The sequence below is a fragment of the Anarrhichthys ocellatus genome, unplaced genomic scaffold, assembly GCF_004355925.1.
Source record: "Anarrhichthys ocellatus isolate YVR2014 unplaced genomic scaffold, GSC_Weel_1.0 scaffold34, whole genome shotgun sequence".
Taxonomy (NCBI): Eukaryota; Metazoa; Chordata; class Actinopteri; order Perciformes; family Anarhichadidae; genus Anarrhichthys; species Anarrhichthys ocellatus.
In genome coordinates, this window is record NW_022280064.1 from 3,540,616 (window position 1) to 3,559,829 (window position 19,214).

Genomic DNA, 19,214 nt, shown 5'->3' on the forward strand with positions numbered 1-19,214 from the left:
GAGGAGGAGGAGGGGGAGTATGCAGAAGAGGAGGAAGAACTAGAGGAGGATGAGGAGGAGGATGAGGATGACTATGAAGAGGAGTATGAAGAGGAGTATGATGAGGAGTATAAAGAATATTATGAGGAAGAAGCTGACAAAGAGGAGGAGGAGGAAGGAGTGGAGGAGGAGGAGGAAGAAGAATATGAAGAAGAAGAGGAGGGAGCAGAAGCTGTAGACGAGGAGGAGGAAGAGGAGGAAGAGGCAGATGAATTTGAAGAGGAGGAGGAGGAGGAGGAGGGAGAAGAAGAAGGGTTAAGAGATGAAGAGGGATTTGAAGCAGCTGCTGAGGAAGAGGAGGAGGAAGAAGAGGAGTTGGAGGTAGCTGCTGAGGTGGAGAAAGATGAGGAAGAAGAGAACGAACCAGAAGCAGCTGCAGCTGAAATTGACGAAGAAGAAGATGATGATGAAGATGAAGTGAAAGAGGCTGATGCTGACAAAGATGATGATGATGATGAGGAAGAGGAAGAGCAAACAGATGCTGCTGATGAAGATGATGTTGAAGAGTCTGAACCTGCAGAAGCTGATGCTGAGGATGATGATGATGATGATGATGAAGATTCTCCAGAACCTATCTCCACTTCTGAGGATGAAGAGTCGGCGGTGTCTCCTGATTCTGAGTCTGACGCTCCTGTTGAAGTCAAAGACAGTGATGAAGACGTAGCCCTGCCCGTTGAAGATGACGAAAAAGATGAAGACGAACACGACGAAGACGATACCAGTGACGATGCGTTCACTGACACCTCAGAAGTCAGCGGATCTGCACTTCTCTCCAGTGAGGAGGACGACGAGAGGTACGAAGACGACGATGAAGACGATGAAGACGACAAATTAGCTGAGGGTGTCGCAACATCTGATAGCGACGACGTCATTGCAGAAGACAGCGATGACGACCTGGAGCTTGATCTTCCTCCTGTTCTTGCAGCCAGTGAGGATGATGAAGATGATGAAGATGATAAACTAGCTGAAGAAGAAGGTCTTCCTCCTTTACCTGTTGCTGAGGATGATGATGACATTGATGATGATGATGAAGAAGACCTAGACGAGGACATCAAAGTTGCCGAAGATGAGGAGGATGATGATGATCTGGACCTATCAGACGAGGACTTCTCCGTCGCCTCCTCTGAGCACTTCGCAGACGATGAAGATGATGAGGAGGACAGTGACCTCAGCGACGAAGACCTCGACTTCGACCTGAACAAAGATGATGATGACAAACCCGATGATGTCATCGAAGAAGACATCGATGACGACGATGATGATGACAAGGAGGAGGAAGAGGAGGAGGAACTCCCTCCCTTTGAGAGCACAGACAGCGGAGTCTTGGGCGATGAAGATGATGACGACGACGTTGCTCTTCAAACAGATGAAGAGACTGTCTTCAGTGAAGACATCTATGACACAACCGACGATGATGAGGATAAAGATGATGAAGATGTCGATACCAGCTCATTTGAGTTCAACTTAGAGCAAGAAGACGAAAAAGAAACATTTGTTGACGCTGAAAAAGACGATGATGATGATGATGATGAAGAAGTCATATCTGAGTCCTTGGGTCGTGAGGATGATGATGAAGAGGACGATGATGATGATGTTGATGAAGTCTTACTAGCAGGTAGAGTCCAGTACTATTGATTACTTTTTATTTTTTTACTCATTTCATAAGACTTTATAGCCAAAGAAAATCCTTGTTTCTGATTGGCTGGCAGGTGTCCATTCAAATTAACTTTATAGACATCAAACAAAGATAATGTGAACAGCTGAAATATCCTTCCAAGTCGATGATGTATCAATATTAATTATATATCAAAGCAATAATATATTATAGAAAAGGAGAGTAAGTGTGGATGAGTAGTGTATAAGATACATAATGTCTTTTTATTCTACTGTTACGGTGCCTTTTTAAGTCAAATAAAAGATGTATTCACAATAACAGCAGTAATAATATTATTAAAGTATATATATGTTAATTTGAAGCCTATTATATTGATATTGCATCAGGATTAATTATAATGTTATTTTGGACACCTTGAATTGTACTATACCGCTTATAACATGGTCACTTGCCAAAGAAAACATATTAAGACCTTCCCTATCCCAGCACGTTGCCCCGTACATCACAATACACATGAAAGTAATTTGAGTTCACTGGCTCTGTAGTTAATGACGTCACACTGTGTATCTGTAGCTGCCACTGCAGCAGCGTTCAGTGTCCAGGAGGAGGCAGTGAAGACTGAGGCAGACCAGGACGAAGACGAGGATGAGGACGCCAAACAGGCTGCGGATGAAGAGGAGGCTGAGGAGGCTGAAGTACAAACAACTGGTGAGAATCACACATCCATTATTACCTGCTATGTTCTAAAGACATTGAAAATAACAATAAAAAAAACTATAAAGTCAATAATAATATTAAAATTCACATTTTTCTTCAATTTAGTAGCAGTAAAACAGTTACAATGCAAAATAATATTTGTTAAAAGCTGGAAAGTGGAATATACATTTGTCAAACACATTTGTTTTACGCACTGTCATGCATTACACCTTGTTATATTAAGACGAATCTGAAGTTCTGTAGCCTTTCTGTATTGTAGACATAATTTAGCTAATTAAACATTTAATAAATAAATGCTTTTGAGGTTTCATTCTGCAGCTTCAGTCTACAGTCCAAAAAATAAACCCACAATCCTCAAATTGGTGCAAATAAAATAATATAAAACGAAATAAAAAACTATCATTTTGCATACATTTTCTTTATTTTAATTTGATTTAAAGATCAAAACATGGGCACACTTATCTCCATTACACCAAACTTATTACCCAAGTTTCCGGTCACAAAATGCCATGACATCATTTTTCATTTATGTTTTTTTCATACTAATACTCAACTAACGCTGCTGCCTTCACCCTCAGTCACCAGTCATCCTGCCGCTCACGAGGACGACGATGACGAGCGGGAGCACGAGGAGCCGACAGCTGAACTAAAGAAAGCTGTGGACGAGCCTGAAGACGAAGAGGAGGAGGATGAAGACGACGACGGCGAGGAGAAGGCCACGGTGGACGTGATCAAACCCGTGCCGGAGCCGGAGGAAGAAGCACCAAAGACAGAACCAGCAGGTCAGAGAGCCGAGACAATCGGAGCTTTTACGTCACATTTACCTCCACTGTCACGTCACCTGTGTGCGCTGTGGTTTCAGTGTGTCCCTGTATGAACTCTGCAAAGGCCAAAGAGTCCGCCAGCAAGACAGAGGACAAAAAAGGTTTGAGACACTCCTGTAATGTACATCTTTGTTTTTAGGCAACAACAGTGTTTTTCATGCACTGGTCAATCGAGAGATCCAAAACACACATTTAGGTGTTCCTACTGTTGCATCTGTAAATTTCTCCTAAATTCACCAAAAGTTACCATTAGATAATATCTCATTTACATATTGAAACACAACATCTCTTGTAATACAAACTAATAAGTATCTTAATGTGCATAATTAACTGAAGTTTCATGGTCTGCCTGTTGCAGAAGCACATCGCTGCAGTTGGTCGTTTTAAGTGTGTGATCTCATGTTTGTGTTTTCAGACGCTCCGAGGAGAGTTTCAGCTCTGGGCAGGAGAAAAGGTATTTATGACTGAAGGGATTCTGATTGAAGCCAACACACAAAACTCCAAATACGCTGTATTCAGAATTGTATTGTGCAATCAATGTGAGAGGGACTATTACAGGGAATTTGAGTTTGAACTGTGTGAGGCATTGTTTGATTACTATACTGTCATTCTACAGCATACTGCTTTAATAATCTGATGGGTACTTCTTCTGTAAAATCACAGTTCAATGCTGTAATACTACAGCAACATACTGCTTTATCAGAGTATTTTGACGCCATAACTGACTGTGAAGTCACAGTATATAGATGTCATTTTACTATAATGTACTGTAACATTTCACAGTAACTTGCTGTGAGTGTAATGCAACAAGTCGCCATTAATTTACCGTAAACCTACAGTCAAAGCTAATGATAACTGTGATGGAGCATTACTATACAAGTATAAAGATCCTTTAATTTTCCAAGTATCCGTTTGTAATTCTATTTGTATTTAATTTTAAGATCGCGAAGCTGTGAAGACCGTCGAAAAGCCAAAAAGGAAAGGTAACGCTGAACACATCGTCTTTACACCACCTTTGTCTCCTTGGTGCACTCCTGGGTCTCACTGTGATGTGATGAATTAATCATGTGCATGTTGTCGCATACAGCTCTGCCCAGAATTTCAGTTCTGGAGCCAATCAGGAGGATCAGGAGACTTCCTCCTCCTTTCAGAGGTACTCTCACTTACTACGGGTATGAATGTAAGGCTACAGCCAGAAGACAGATCAAACAAACAAGATACAGCATGCTTACTAGTGAGCTTTAGAGGTGCTGGCAGCTGGATCTTGTAACCTCTGGACGGAGCCAGGCTAGCTGTTTCCCCCTGTTTCCAGTCTTTATGCTAAGCTAAGCTAGCTTCATATTTTATTGTACAGAAATGAGAGCGGTATCAATCTCCTCATATAACTCTCTGCCAGAAAAGGCATTCCCCAAAATGTTAAAGTATTCTTTTAAATTGACGTTGAACTCTAAGAAACGTGCAAAGAAGCAACTATTTCTGTCACAATTTCAATTAATGGGATGTTTTCTCTTTTAAATTCCAATAAAAAGCCAAGAGAGTGGAAAAGACTCCGACCAAGACTCCCAAAAAAAGTAAGTGGATGAATTAACCACTATTAAGTCACATTTGCACTCATTCTGTGATAAGAGTCAAAGTATTGTACTGTAGATATAGACTTTGTCAAGACTACTGTTTTATTTTTCAGCCCAATCTCGCAAATCACAAGCCTCAGAGAGTCCTAAGACCCTCGATCCAGGTAAGAAAACCTCTGCAGAAAGGGATCCATCTCCCAGGACGTACAGTACACACATACATACGACTGTTTACTCCAAGATCTCTTTTTAATCAATAAAAATGAGGGATTTTTATGAAAATAACCACTATAGATGACTATAACAATGTTAAAGGATAACATTTATAATGTTTAATGGTTCACACTGACGTCAGAGCGGTTGATTGGGTCGGTGGTGGATAAAAATAGTCCGGAGCCTTTTAGACCAGCTGCTACAACAAAAACAAAACAACAACAATGATCCGTATTAACCAATATGGATCATCAATGATCGGCAATCGGTATTGGCAGCAAAAAAAACGGGAAGTTGTATTTGCTTCCTTTTTTGTGCCGATCCGATCTGTCACTCAAAACCGTGATACGTTCTGAATCGTGAGTTCTATGATCTACTGCACCTCTAACACACACACACACACACACACACACACACACACAAACACATACATGCAGAGGTTCCTGAGCGTGCCGTTATAAATGATCACAAGAGATATTAGGCTGATGGGTCCGGTAGTATGTGAGATTAGCCGTGGACAGACACTCACGCAAGCATGCACGCACACAAAAGACCGAACACATAATCTCCTGGTGGAGATAATAATAACAGTTGTTGTTGTTTTCTTCATCTTGTCATTTCTTCCTTGACAGAGACCAAAAAACAAGAAGAAGTCACAGAATCTGGACAAGAAGGTAAAATACATTTGATTTCATTATTAATTCAAAAAGGTTTTTAAAGTTTCAATACAAATATAAATAAAATATTTATAATGATATATTTATTTTCATGTTTTATTCTGGAGGGACACGAGTATGCAAACCTACATCTACTTTCTTTGCTCTGTTTCAGTTGGCCCTTGCAGACCGGCACCGGTCTACTGCCCGGCCCCACCTGGCTGGTACGGTAAGTAAAGTTATCACACAGAGGAAGCAAACAGCTGATCTTAAAGCTACAACCTGCTTCAAAATATACATTTATCTTCCAGTTCATCACATTGTCACAGACAACCCGTACCCTCCTCCGACCATGTCAGGTATTTATGTTGTCATATTAACTGTAAGTGTATAATATCAGTGAAAGACTCTTTACTTTCATTTGTGTAGACCAGTACGATGTTTCCAGTCTCTTCTTCTGGAAAATAAAAGCACATCATACATTTTTTTTTCCCAGCTCCCTCTGCTCCTGTTCTGACCGCTCACCCCGTCCATCCCGGACCACTGCCGCCTCTTTACCAGCAGCAGCCGATGCAGCCGATGCAGCCGATCTACGCGCAGTACCAACCGTATCCACCGATGCAGCCGGTGATGCAGCCTCACGCGGAGCCGGTACAGCCAGTCCCACCAGGTGAACCGGCCCAGCCAGAAGCCACGGAGCAAGAGGCTCCCGTTCAGCCGGAGATCCAGACTCCAGCTGCTGAAGCTCAGCTGACTGAGGCTCCAGTCCAGGGTGAGAGGAGAAGACTCACTTTATTCTTCTTATTCAGTACCTCCAGATTCAAACCTTTCAGTCGATATGGCTGAACTATTATCTCGTATACAGTCTTCTGAAAGGTCTGTGTGTGTCACTCAAAGACATATAAAACCTTTATCATTTTATATTTAGTTATTAAGAAAATGGTCCAAGAAATACCTAAGATGCAGACCGCAACCTTTTATCTGATTTGACCAGGTAAAGTTGTACAACTGAGCACAGAAGAACTAGACTGAAAGAAGATTTTATTCCTAAATAAGTTATGCATAATTAACATTTTTAAGTGTTAAAAATAATGTTTTTATTAATTCAATTCTGACCTTTATTTTTAAAGGGTTTATCTCCTTTTAATTGACATTTTATTTTGAATGCACTATAGAAACCACTCTGGAAGGAAATCTATCTCTTTTTTATCTTCATTTCTCTGAACATAAAAAAATCATTATCATCAAATTTCTCTTTTTCATTCCCTTTGGTTTCCTGATTACATGTTAGAGTCAGAATATGTTGATGGTAGAAACATTAACTATTCATTTTCATGCAAATTGGTTTATACATTCTCAATATCTTTGATCTGCTGGGATGCACAAGGTATAGAAATAGTTCGTGTTAATAAGTCTTCTCTCTTAAAGAACCAGAGACCGTTGAGGAACAAGTGAAGGCGGCCTCCACCAAGAAAGGTAACTTGTTGTTAAACTCACACACGTGATTCCTTTTCTCTTAATTAACGCTGTGAACAATAATCAATACGTAATATTTTCCAGCTGCAAAGAAAACCAAGGCTGCTGATTCAGAAAAAGGTAAACGTGTGTGTCTCCAGATCCACTCATTGTCGAGGATTCTCAGTAAATAACTACAGCTGCAGCATTAAGCAGTGATGTACAATGACACAATGTGCTGTATGGATGCATTCATTATGCAAAATTAACTCTGCATGGCCCTTCCCCTCCGATTATCCCCTCAGAGCCAGCAGCAGCCGGAGAGAAGACAAAGAAAGGTAATTTATGTTTACGGAGCAGTAATTTGCGGTTTTCAAAAAGGCTCGAGTGTTGTTACGAATAATACAGACAGCAGTTTGAGCTGCGCTCTGCAGTAAATACGCAGACACAATCACACACTCCAGTGTAATACCAACGTAATTCAACCAAACATTTTCCAAATCTAGATGCGGCCGCTTCGATTGACAAAAGCAAAGCTGCTGCTGCAAAGAAAGGTGATTCCACTTTAAACTGAACCGTGGTTATCTTGAGGAATCTTCTCTTTCATTCATCTTTAACAACTGCAATAAAAAGAGAGAAGCATGGTCGTGGTTGTTTTGTCATTTAAGACCAACAATTGTATCATAATTTAAATACTACACACACTGCACCTTTTTATTTATTTCACAGAGCCAGCAGTAAGAACAGAGAAAACCAAACCTGCTGCAGTGGCTATGAAAGGTAACATGTTAGTAGAATATACAGTTTCTACTTCACATAAACGATGTGAAATTGGCTTTAAGATTTTGTGAATTTGTATTTTATATCTTTAAGTCGGTTGCATTTGTTTTCACAGAGCCGGCTGTCAAAGAGAAAACCAAACCTGCTGCAGTGGCTAAGAAAGGTAATGAACATGTTGGTAGAATATAAAGTTTCCACCTCACATAAACTAAATATAACAAGAGAAAACAAGCTCCTTAAAAAGATAGAATATTAGTTTATGAGAAGACTGAGAAATAATCATCATAATGTGAATTACAGAGCCAGCTGTAAACGAGAAAAGCAAACCTGCTGCAGCTGATAAGAAAGGTAAAACATCATTAAGAGGGTGTCACAGAAAGTATGAACAATCTTAAGTTATATGAAAACTGATCCACCGGCTCCTACATGTGAAGGTGCAGCTAATATTTCACTAAGAACACAACTTGATTCAGGCCACTAATCACAACTCTTTCCTCATTATTTCAGAGCCTCCAGCTGCGCGACAGAAGAGGAAATCCGCCTCTGAGAAGACAGGTGATGACACACTTAGATCTGCATTAATTAGCAGGAAAGTCAATCATCAGTCTTGTCAGCGACAGGAAAGATGATTGGAAAATGATTGTTTTTGCTTCTCTCAGAAGCGTCACCCGTCAGGAGCAAAGTCAAGGCTTCTGCAGCAAAGAGAGGTACGACTGTGAACATGCACCAGTTCACTAACATGACATTTTACCAATTTCTCACTGGCATTATCTTATACAGACGCTAAACCAGAATTTGTTTCAAGCGTACATTTAAATCTAGGTATTGATTTGTCAGAACCAGATCCAGAACTGCATCCAGAGCCAATCAGACTGAGAACAAGACTAGAAGCTGTACGGAGGGATAACGTAACATCTCAGGCAAAGGAGGAGAAACCTGCCCGACCTCCGTCTGAACCAGGTAACACTGCTCACTGTTACTTTCTCCAACACAAATGATGCTTTGGGGTTTCACTGGCCTGTCGGGCAGAGCAGGACTCTCATTCTGAAACATGCATTTTGATTTTATTCCAGCCAAAACAAGATCACAATTATTGGCGAACAAGAAAAGTAAGCAACACCGGACTTTCACCCAGGAGACAACTGTTTGTGTCCCGCGTGAAACCAGAAGTCAACGTTGATTTATTTGCCACGCAACTTCGTACTTAAGCTGAGCCACTTCCGTACTTAAGAAATGCAACTTAACACCACTAACTCCGCCTCTACATCGTTTAAGGACAAATCACACTTCTTTGAAATATAGTCACAGATTATGAAATTAAATGGGCTGTTTTCTGCATGATAAAGTTCCAATTAGGGACATGGCGAGCGGCATTACTCTGAGAGGAGAACTATACTACAAGAATATTGAATGTACAGCACAACTACACACATTCTCTTGGCAGGATGTAATAAGGCTCGTCTCTCCTCTCGCAGGCAAAGCTGAGAAGGCTGAAAAGAAATCTGTCAAAGAGGCTGAAGGTATGGATCCACAACTAGAGAGTGAATGTACAAACAAACAACCGTCAGCAGCTAGTGAGTATGAACGTTATTTACAAAGAAGTTACGCTTCAGATGGCACAACAAATGTTTTTGGAAAATGAATGATTAGCATGGACAGTAAAGATCTCTTTTTCCAGTATTATGTTTCTCCAAAAAGATGTCAAAGGCCGCCACACTTATGTCGGGTTCAGACTACACTGTCTGTTAAAATAATTACCGTGTCATATTATCGGATTGTCATAAATCATAAATATAGAAATCAGAAAGGCCTTTTGTGTTTGGAAAAGCCTAAAGAAAGAAGAAACGTCCGATGTGACTGTTCCTCTGAGTCATAGTTTCACCAACGTCACTCCCCTTTGTTCTAACAGTTGCTGAGCGCTCTTTGCTCCTATTGGTTAATGTCACAGGACATGTCATGGGATTTGTCACAACTAACACGAGAAGGCAAAACACACTCGTCTCTTTATCCACTACACGAAATAAAGTCATCAACAGTCATCTAGCGTGCATCAGTGTGATGTTGTGTAGTCTGAACCCGGCATAACAAAGGTGTTTTTAATTAGACCCCAGTCGGGTTAAAGTGTTGCCACAAAACTAAGTGTTCAAGATAAAAGTTCACATTTACTTTAGTCAAAGAACCAAACAAACGTGTTGGAAAAGGGGTCAGGCCTGCAGCGCAAACGCCAGCGTGTACGTAGACTACACAATCTGACGTGGAATGAGCGGAAATGGGCCGGAATTTATGCTGCAAGGCTGATGAGGGAAATGGAAAACAGGTGTGCGGGTGGGCGGGGCAAGATCAGGTGATGGGAAAGGTGTTACTGCAGGGCAGGAGGGAGGGGATGTGAAATGACAGGAGAATCAATACTTCCATTAGTACTGCATTTATTCTTTTTTTCATACTTGTGTGATATATTGTATCATTATGCACATAATTTACATTTTTTGTTACATAGTCCTTTATATATATTTATATATTTAATACTTTCAGTTTCAAGTTATTTATCATCAAACAGCAGCAGTTGTAAAAAAAGAAGAGAAGCTAAAACATAAAATAGTACGAAAAAGTCAGAAAATAGGGATAAAATATTTCAGAAATAAATATGGAATAAAGGAATATAAACTCGTGGTCGACTAATTGTAAATGAATCAGCTGAGTGGAAACAATGAGGAGCGTATATAATTCACCTGTAGACGGTGACTTAAAGAAGCATTTGTTCACATGTTGTATACTTTATGCTTGTTGTTCATAGAGAATGGAAAAAGAGCTTCCTGTAAAGCTTAAGGTATTCACTTAACTTCCACCATCTCTCCTCTGGTTGACTCAATACGACTTTGCTTTAATGACGTTAACGACGTAAGTGATTAGAATTGAATGAGACGAGCTGATTGAGACGAGATTAGCGGCCTTTTTGAGCCGCCTGGAGTCATCGGAGGAGATTATGGCCTTTGATGAATACAGCAACAATAATACTTTGTCGGATTGATTAAATCCATGAAGCAAAACCCATTAAATTGGGTTATTAGTGTCCTGTTCTTATTGAGTCATCCGGTGGAGAATCAACACTCCCCCACAGCCCCGAGTGACTCTTCACTGGCCTGATATTAACGTCTGACACAGTATTTCCTCTTTCTGATCAAAAGTGCTTTGATTTCTCTGGTTAATGTAAAACTCATAGGTTTCATTTGCTGCTTTCTGGGGGGATTAGGGTTCCATCTTTGTGATGCAACTACTTTATACACACTACCAACCAATATTCAAGTTCTCTAGAAAATGACCTGAAGTTTATAGAAAAAGGTCCCATGCAGAGTGTTTGAAAGAATTTCATTTGACAGTTAAAGTCAAACTGAAATTGCATTTCTCCTCACTGTGACATTTAAATGTGTAACGATATCGCTGTTGTGCTTCCAGCTGGTAAACTCACACATTTATGTCGATGGAAGAATGTCAAAACATAGGACGAAAAATTACATTTAAATGTTTATTACTAATATGAAGGATGTGGATTTATAGAAACATTAGATTTTGTTTTCAGCTGGACTTTAACAGGAGAGTGAAAGAGCTCATGGATTCAAAAGAACAGCTTGTTTGAGTGAAACCTTTATTCTCTCTCTTTTCTATTTACATGCACGTCATCCTTTGTCTTCTCTCTCGCTCACACAGACTCACACTCACACACACCGACAATATATAACACTGTGTGTTTATCACATTCCTTACAGAAGAAACCCAGATTGATGACGACGCGACGGAAAAGAAGAAACCAAGTAAGAGTTGCTGAGATTTCATCATTTTTAGAAACTGTTTTCCTTGTGTTCCTTTATGTGTTGAGAACATTCTCCTACTTCTTCAGCTAAATAAACAGGAAAACAGGACTTTTTAGAGAGACGTGGTTCTCACAGGACCTTATAGAATATGATGCAAAGTAAACTAGCCAACGGGATATAAAGGAGTTACAATAAGCACCAAACGTCACCCCATTTCTTTACTGATTGTGTTTAAAACCGTCCCGTTACCGATCACCTTTCCATCCTTCTCGTCTTCACAGGTCAGAGATACTTCCAGTGCATTTACGTCCCTGGTAAAAAGGCACAGTACCCCTTGCGACCTTTCACCCCGGCCATGTCCCCCGCCATGATGACCCCGGCGATCCGGTCCATGTTGGAGCAGCAGCAGAGAGCAGCGAGGGCGTCGGGGCAATAACCTGAAGTCTCTCCTCATATCTGACAAGCGCTGCTTCTCCCAGTCCAGCAGGAGGAGATGCTTTTTAAAAAATCTGTGGAGTCCTTCAATTCTGAAGGAGAAACCACAGACAGATAAGAGTGGACGGAACTATTTTCTCTTTTAATTTATTCATGTATTTATTTCCTCTTCGTGTGGTTGAGCTCCTGGGGTTCCTGCTGATGATTCCCAATCTTCCTATCAGCTGATGCTTCACTGCCATGCCTTGCTCAGATCAAATATTATATCGCCAAAATCCAAACAAGGAAGCATCTATGTGGTAACTCGTAAAGTATTGTACTTGTATTTGTACTTTAGGCGTAAATAAACGTACACACCTTTTACTTCTGCAGTCAGGTTTAACATAAGCTTTCTATTATTCCCTACATTTGTTTTTGTACTTAGAGGCATTTCAGTTATGCACAGTGAGAAACACATAGTAGTAATAAATACAAAACCGATAATGCACGAACAAAGCTAATAATAAAGTGCAAACTGAGATAGTGTTTTGCATCAGATGTTAACGGAAAATAGATCAGGATTAAAGAAATTAGAGAAACAGAATAGTTTAGTATTTTTATTTGAATGGGATAAAATATTACTTGAAGGGGCTTCCTGCATATTTCACAATAAGAGCTGCGATCGACGGCTTCTGTCTTTTATTTCCTGCGAACCGTAACAAGGTGTGTTTTGCTGCATCTGCAACAGATTAGCATGCAAACGTTTGGAGGGTCAAATGATCCCAGGAGCTCCCACATTTTGATCCAAGCGGCCTCCCCGTCTCTGATGGTGAGTCTCATCAACATGGCAAATGTTGTTGAGGGATGATGATGAGGAATTATCTTCTTCTACAAGACCTAATATCAGGCAGCAGCGAAAAGGAAGGTGAGCTCGTCTCACAGTATGAACCTGCCGGACACGCTACAGTTTGTAAGACATGCTTTGGTTTTCATTTCCAGACACTGACTCGTTAATAAGTTGCAAATTTAAATGTCCATTTGACTTTAAAGAGGCAGAACTAATGGCTTAGGTTAACGCTTACATGCAGTACATCAAATACCACAAATAATTCATGATTTGAATGCTGATATTTTTTTTTGTATGATTGGCGTTTCATCTCTTTTTCCCATGCAAATCTTGACCTGCAAATTGTGGATGACAAATCAGCTTTGTTCGTCTGAATGAAGTGCGGTTTGTTGAATCAATGGCGTCATATTTCTGCCTGTTTGATCAGACGGATCTCAAACTGTTTGAAGTTGAGGTAAATAAATAGAGAGCTGCAGGGACGACCTATTCTTGTAGTCCAACAGGAAGTTAGCATCGCGCTCGTTCCCTCCACAAAAAGCCAATGAGATTTCTTCTGTTGGATTTTGCATTATTGCAGAAATGAATCGCTGTGTCAAACAAACGTTTATGATACTTACATGTTTTGTTCTTTAAGATCGTCACAAAGAACACCACCTTTAAGATTTTGTGAAGCGAAAGTAAGATCATCAGAAGTAAAAAGCTAACATTAGGCTATAGAGGAGCTCCACCACGGTCACATGACGTCTCCACCGCTAAGCTAAAGGAGGACTAGTGTTCTAGTGAGGACGTTTAGTCGTCTCATTCAGACGCTTGTTAGCAACTGCCTTTTTTTTTAAGACGTGTAAATTGGGACATTTACTGACATATTTTTTTATCATAGAACAAATCGTTAAAATCTCTTCAGCTTGTTTTAACCAAAAAACCTTATTTCAGGCTTCTAAGCAAAAACCCAATAAAAAAACACATTGGCTTGGAGTCGAGGGAGCCGAAAGTGCCAAAATGCACTCATTTCCTGTTTTTAGGGCTCACCCTGCGGCCCTCTGTAGCCCACCAGTTATTCAACATGTCGAGAGACGGGGAGGCTGCACGGGTCAACTTGACGATGTGACCAACTAAAGAGACGCTGTGATGTCTGCTTCAGTGGATAAATGTCTTGTTAATCACCGGCTTACTTACAAAGCCGGATACTTTGTCATATTTTCAGTTACCTCACTCGCTCTGGTTTTGCAGCTGAGTAACAACGCTGCCTTGTTGCCGCTGCGAAACTTGTTGCTGAGCATTATCGGAAATTAGCTTTTTTGTCTTACCGAACTTGACTACAAAGAACCAAAAGGGTGTTATCCCCCAGAAAGTCTTAAGGTGTGTTCAGACTGAACCCAAAGCTCATTTCAGAGGCGATGCAAATGCATGCAAAGTCAAAGGAAACAGTTCAATCTGTGCAGCGCAAACATCTGAAAAAGCTTCCGCTCCAGCGAGAAATTTGCACTCATCCTGCAAGTTGCATGACTCAATAACAGAGAACTGGAGCTCCTGTTATGCTAACGTCGCTACCATGCTAACAGCAACGGCTAGCCCCCGAGGAGTTCGTCTTTGGGATATTTGTGGTCACACAAGAAAGCGAGAAAACGCGCTTTGTGTTCACTCTGAATGCACCTTTAAAGTCACTGGTGTGTTAGAAACAAAGCAATCTCAATTGGCTGTTGGCGAACTGATTTTGTAGGTGAACATTTTAACCTGAGGCTTGATCTAAACTCGGAGTTAATGAGTCCAAGTGTGAATAAAGTTAAGAAAGGCCTGGGGCCGCTTTCTGTCGCCCCTGCAGGGTTCAGGTCAACGGGCCTGAGAAAGGTTTGTGTGAAGAGTCCTCATGTTTCATGAGATCTGACAGAAGGAACCTGCAGCATGTGTGTGCTGTTTAAAATCGCACCTGGCGTAGGTGTCGACTTCAGGTGCTTTTGTTTATAGAGGAATTATTATTATGATAAATGTGTCATATTCCATGCAGCAGTAGGTGGCTGCTCTGCTGTCTGGAGGCCATGAAACATCAGCTGCTCGGCAGCTGCTTGATATTAGCAATGTTAGAGAATTGTCACTGAACTGTATACAACAAATGTCATAGCATTCATAAATGTTTGCGTGAACTAGTTTACTTAACTTTAAAATGAGTACGTTGGACTCATCCATCCACCCTGACCTCAGACTTCCGAAGACTTTGATTGAACGTATTTGTGATACGTTGAATGCAAACGTAATTCGGGAGAATACAACGTTGCTGACGATGCAGCTTTGTTGCACGGGAACGTGACTTTGTAGGAGACCAGGCTGATAGAACACATGAGGTTAAGTTAATGTCAGACCAACGTGCTTTGTGGAGTGACACTCACTGTGTTTGCTTCATTAACTCACTATATCACGTGTCCACCAGCAAGCAGCGTAAAAACAGAGGGAAACCAGCTCCATGTGTGCTTTGTATCACACCGTATGTGACTCTTGTTTACACCGCAGTGATTTGTTGGTTTTCTAGCTTCCTCTGAGGAGGATTTAGGGGATTTAAAACCAGGTTTCTGAACCCTGGAGGGAAACGAGGAACCTGCTGCTGCAGTTCCAGAGTAAATGCTTTAAAACTACGTTTGAATGAACTTTGTGAAGATTTTAAAAAGGTGTAAATGAATGCCATCGGGCTTGTTTTTGTGAATGAAATCATTAGTTTCAAGGTTTAAAGTGTCAATCCTTTAAGATGTCCGTCCTGGTTGATTTAGAAGTGTGAGTGAAAACAAAAGTGATCGTTTAGCAGTCTGGAGTCTTTGGCTGCGTCCAATGACAAACTAACAAGCTATTGTTATGTGCATAGGTCCATTTCACCACAGGCATAACACTGCAAATGCATACATGTTGCAATACCTTTTGGTTAGGCTCACTCAGCATTGTGTTAGATAGATAGATACGGACTTAAAAGACATTTATTGAACTGAAAATCTTCGAGATTGCCACTTTGAAGTCAGTGGGAATTATGATTGTGTTGCAACAAGAACAGATTAATTGCTAAAGTGAGAAGAGGGAATTTTATCCAATGAACAAATATGTTTTGAGGTTGTTTGGTTCTTTTAGAGAGATCACTTACTTTGTGAATGTTTCTGATGTCATTTGAGTGATGGTGTAATTTACAGGAACACATGTTTAAATTTGTAATTCACACAACAGTCAGTCAGATGCTGTCTGGAGAATGTAGATAATAGTTTGTTTTATTTGTTGCTCTCCGGAGACGGTTCACCTCATTAGCTCTAACGGACAAATAGGAAGTCATACACTGGTTTGCTTTTTTTTGTGTTGTTAAATATCATCAGACTGTAATGTGGGCGATAATTTGAACAGTTTTTCATAAGGAGACGGTATGAACTACCTGTTGCACGTATGATAAAGTGTGTCAACATTTTCAAACACCTAAGTGACTCTACTGAGGACGTCTGCCGTGGTGATATGTGGAATCACCAGAATGCATTTTGTGAGTCAGAATTTCAATAAATATTTGCAGAAACGTGTGAGGCCATCACTGTGTCTTTCTTTGGATTCCTTACAAGCTAGAACTATAGAGGAAATGTGTTTGGAGGGCAATTAATTGCTGCCTGCAACACATCTCTTTATAGACATTCATCAACAGTTACTGTCAATGTTTTAATCTAATTTCCTCTGCGTTCAGGAAACAGGTCGTAGTCTTGATCGCTGATTCTCTGCAGCTGCAGTTCGTTACGTCTCAACATCAAACCGCCGCCTCACTGCGTCATCGTTAAAGGACGGCAACAAGTGAAGTGGTGAGACACAAAAAGAGGGAAATGTGAGAAAATCTACGCGTGTCCATATTTATTTTGCTCGTTTTACATGATGCATTTCAGAAAATTGTCTTTGAGGACATTTATACATTTAACACCTGCTAACTGAACAGTTTGTTTTGCTCCTATAATAAACCGGCTTTCCATAATAACTTCACAATTCAGTTTGTAGTTTGGTCTCTACAGCTCCTCCTGTAACTGTACAATCAAAGAACAGTGATGTGGAAATTAAATATCACCAACTCAAAGGTATGCATTCATTTCAAGCAAATTATATATATTAATAATAAAAATAAAAAAGTAATTCAGTGTCCAAATCCTCAAAGCACACGATAAGAAGCAATACATTGGGGTTTTTAATGGAAGAGGTGGCTTTGGCAGAAATAAATAAAACATCAGTCAAAGTCAGTGAGAGAATTCATCTTATTAGTCCAAGAAAATACAGAATTATAAAGACACTGACAAAGCGTTCGAGTTTGATTCCATAATGCTGCATTGTTGTAAATACATTTTTCCCAAGTCAGACATTTTTATGTATTTTTTTTGTCACCTCACTTTGGAACAAAACTCTTCATGTGAACATTTAAAGACTAACTGATCTATACGGTGCATGTACTGTCTGCCATTGGTACCAGTTTTACTTATATAGCAACTTTCAGAACAACAGCTGAGTGACTCAGTGGAGTTCAGGGCTGACTAACTGAAACCACTCATGGAAAAAAAACATAATTTAGTGTCAAATATGAACCATATGGATGCAAACAATCCCAGGTGAACGAGTCTCTGAACATGTGTCCAGCTCCTATGAAAGATGGAAATGTCTTCTCTTCTACAACCTGCCAAACAGTCATGATTTACCTTTTCATTGTGTGTCTTCCAAACTGGGAATATACAGTTGGAGAACGCCGTCCCAGTCTGTCTGCTGACCACATTTGCCACCATCATGGAGGTCTACTGGAGATCTACTGTAGTTGTTTAAAGTAACACCTAAACATTCCAGTGTGTGATCATAAAAAAAATCAACATTTTGTACTGAATTGTAAGAGCATGCACATCCAAAAACAAAATCACAGGTCAGAGACGCAACGCAAAGTCTTCTCCCTGTGTTTCTCCCGTGCAAAGTGATTCATCTCCAACAGGAAGTGATGTTTTGAGCTTCGGGACAAACTGGAGAGAAGCTGCGAAAGCTTCACGCTTTAAAGCAGCCAGACAGTGTTTCCATCCAAATATTTTAATGCACATTTTCATGTAAAAAACACTTGTAGCCACGAACGCCAGACACCACACCTCCGGTACACTGTGAGTGCAGAGAGAGCTTTCCTCGGCGGCAATAGGCTTCATCAGCATTGAACTCGTCACCTCGCTTGATTCATAAGGAATATGGATTTTTCTGGCTCCAAACAGCTGAGCGGGGCCCGTTTCACAAAAGCTAATTCGCTTAAAGGTGAACTGCGAAAGGTGACAGCATCATCTTTCACAAACGGCAGTTCAATTTGTCCTTCAGGGCTCTTGGGTGCTCATGCATGGCTCCCAAGTACGGTATCAGTTTTTGACAAAAAAAACAAACAACGTCATGCTGCAAATCTCAGCTTCATGCCGCCTTTATGTTTCTCTGCGTCGTTGTGAGATCCTATTTTGCACGGGAGAACAACAGTATGTGGGCTCCACATCTTGTTTCATGTAAGCTGGTGTGACAAATCAATGTTTACAAAAAGACAATGTTGTTCAGCTGAATAAACACCATAGTAGCTCATTATAAGCTGACATCTTAACTATTGGTGTTTCCAGTCAAAACCAGCACAGAAATGATTCATTCGGGTTCACTTTTGTTGAGAAAGTTGAATCAAAGTACTTTAGAAAAATCACTGAGGACCTCCATGGCGACTTCCTGGTTGGCGTTTGAAAAATGTGACATCACAACATGACGACTTGATTGTATTGAATGTATTCTGCAACACTTAGCTCCGAGGTCAGCAGGAAAGACACAACAACATTGAAAGGACATTCGAAATGCTGAATTTCTTCAAAATAAAAACATATTCTAGCGTCATAATTCTGTTTACAAGTCATACCACATATCTGACACCTGTGTAATAAACAAGGTAGATAGCAATTTTAATAAAATTACTGACGAGAAAAAGAAACAATTAAAAAATATTAAATGTGTGGTAAAGCATCACCCGATAAAGTATATTTGTAATAAAATGTAAATCTTTACCTTTGTGTTTAAGTTCCTCTACAGACAAGTATACGTTTTACAGAACAGAACGAAGCAGCCTCTGATACCAACCTCGAACACTTTTACCCTAAAATAACCAGTGAACCTGCAGGACGTCCTGTGTGTAATATATATTCAAGCAGATGTATATTTAATGTAAACTTCATATCCTAACAACTGGAAGCATCTACAGTGGCTGTGTGTGTGTGTGTGTGTGTGTGTGTGTGTG

At 40.3% G+C, this 19,214-nt stretch overlaps 1 protein-coding gene across 1 annotated transcript; it reads left to right on the top strand.

Annotated features, from left to right (window-relative positions):
• Positions 1–9: 9 nt before the first annotated feature.
• On the top strand, positions 10–13,699 carry LOC116393732 (microtubule-associated protein futsch-like; the record flags this gene model as incomplete). Its single annotated transcript, XM_031866294.1, has 27 exons — positions 10–1,654; positions 2,228–2,362; positions 2,950–3,153; positions 3,234–3,296; positions 3,611–3,649; positions 4,137–4,178; positions 4,283–4,348; positions 4,725–4,766; positions 4,880–4,930; positions 5,612–5,653; positions 5,811–5,864; positions 5,947–5,994; positions 6,132–6,407; positions 7,064–7,111; positions 7,196–7,231; positions 7,396–7,428; positions 7,597–7,644; positions 7,820–7,870; positions 7,986–8,033; positions 8,171–8,218; positions 8,378–8,425; positions 8,530–8,577; positions 8,708–8,830; positions 8,944–8,979; positions 9,346–9,390; positions 11,635–11,679; positions 11,961–13,699. Coding segments are annotated over 27 exons (3,519 nt in total), but the record flags the coding sequence as incomplete, so codon positions are not given.
• Between the last annotated feature and the right edge of the window lie 5,515 nt (positions 13,700–19,214).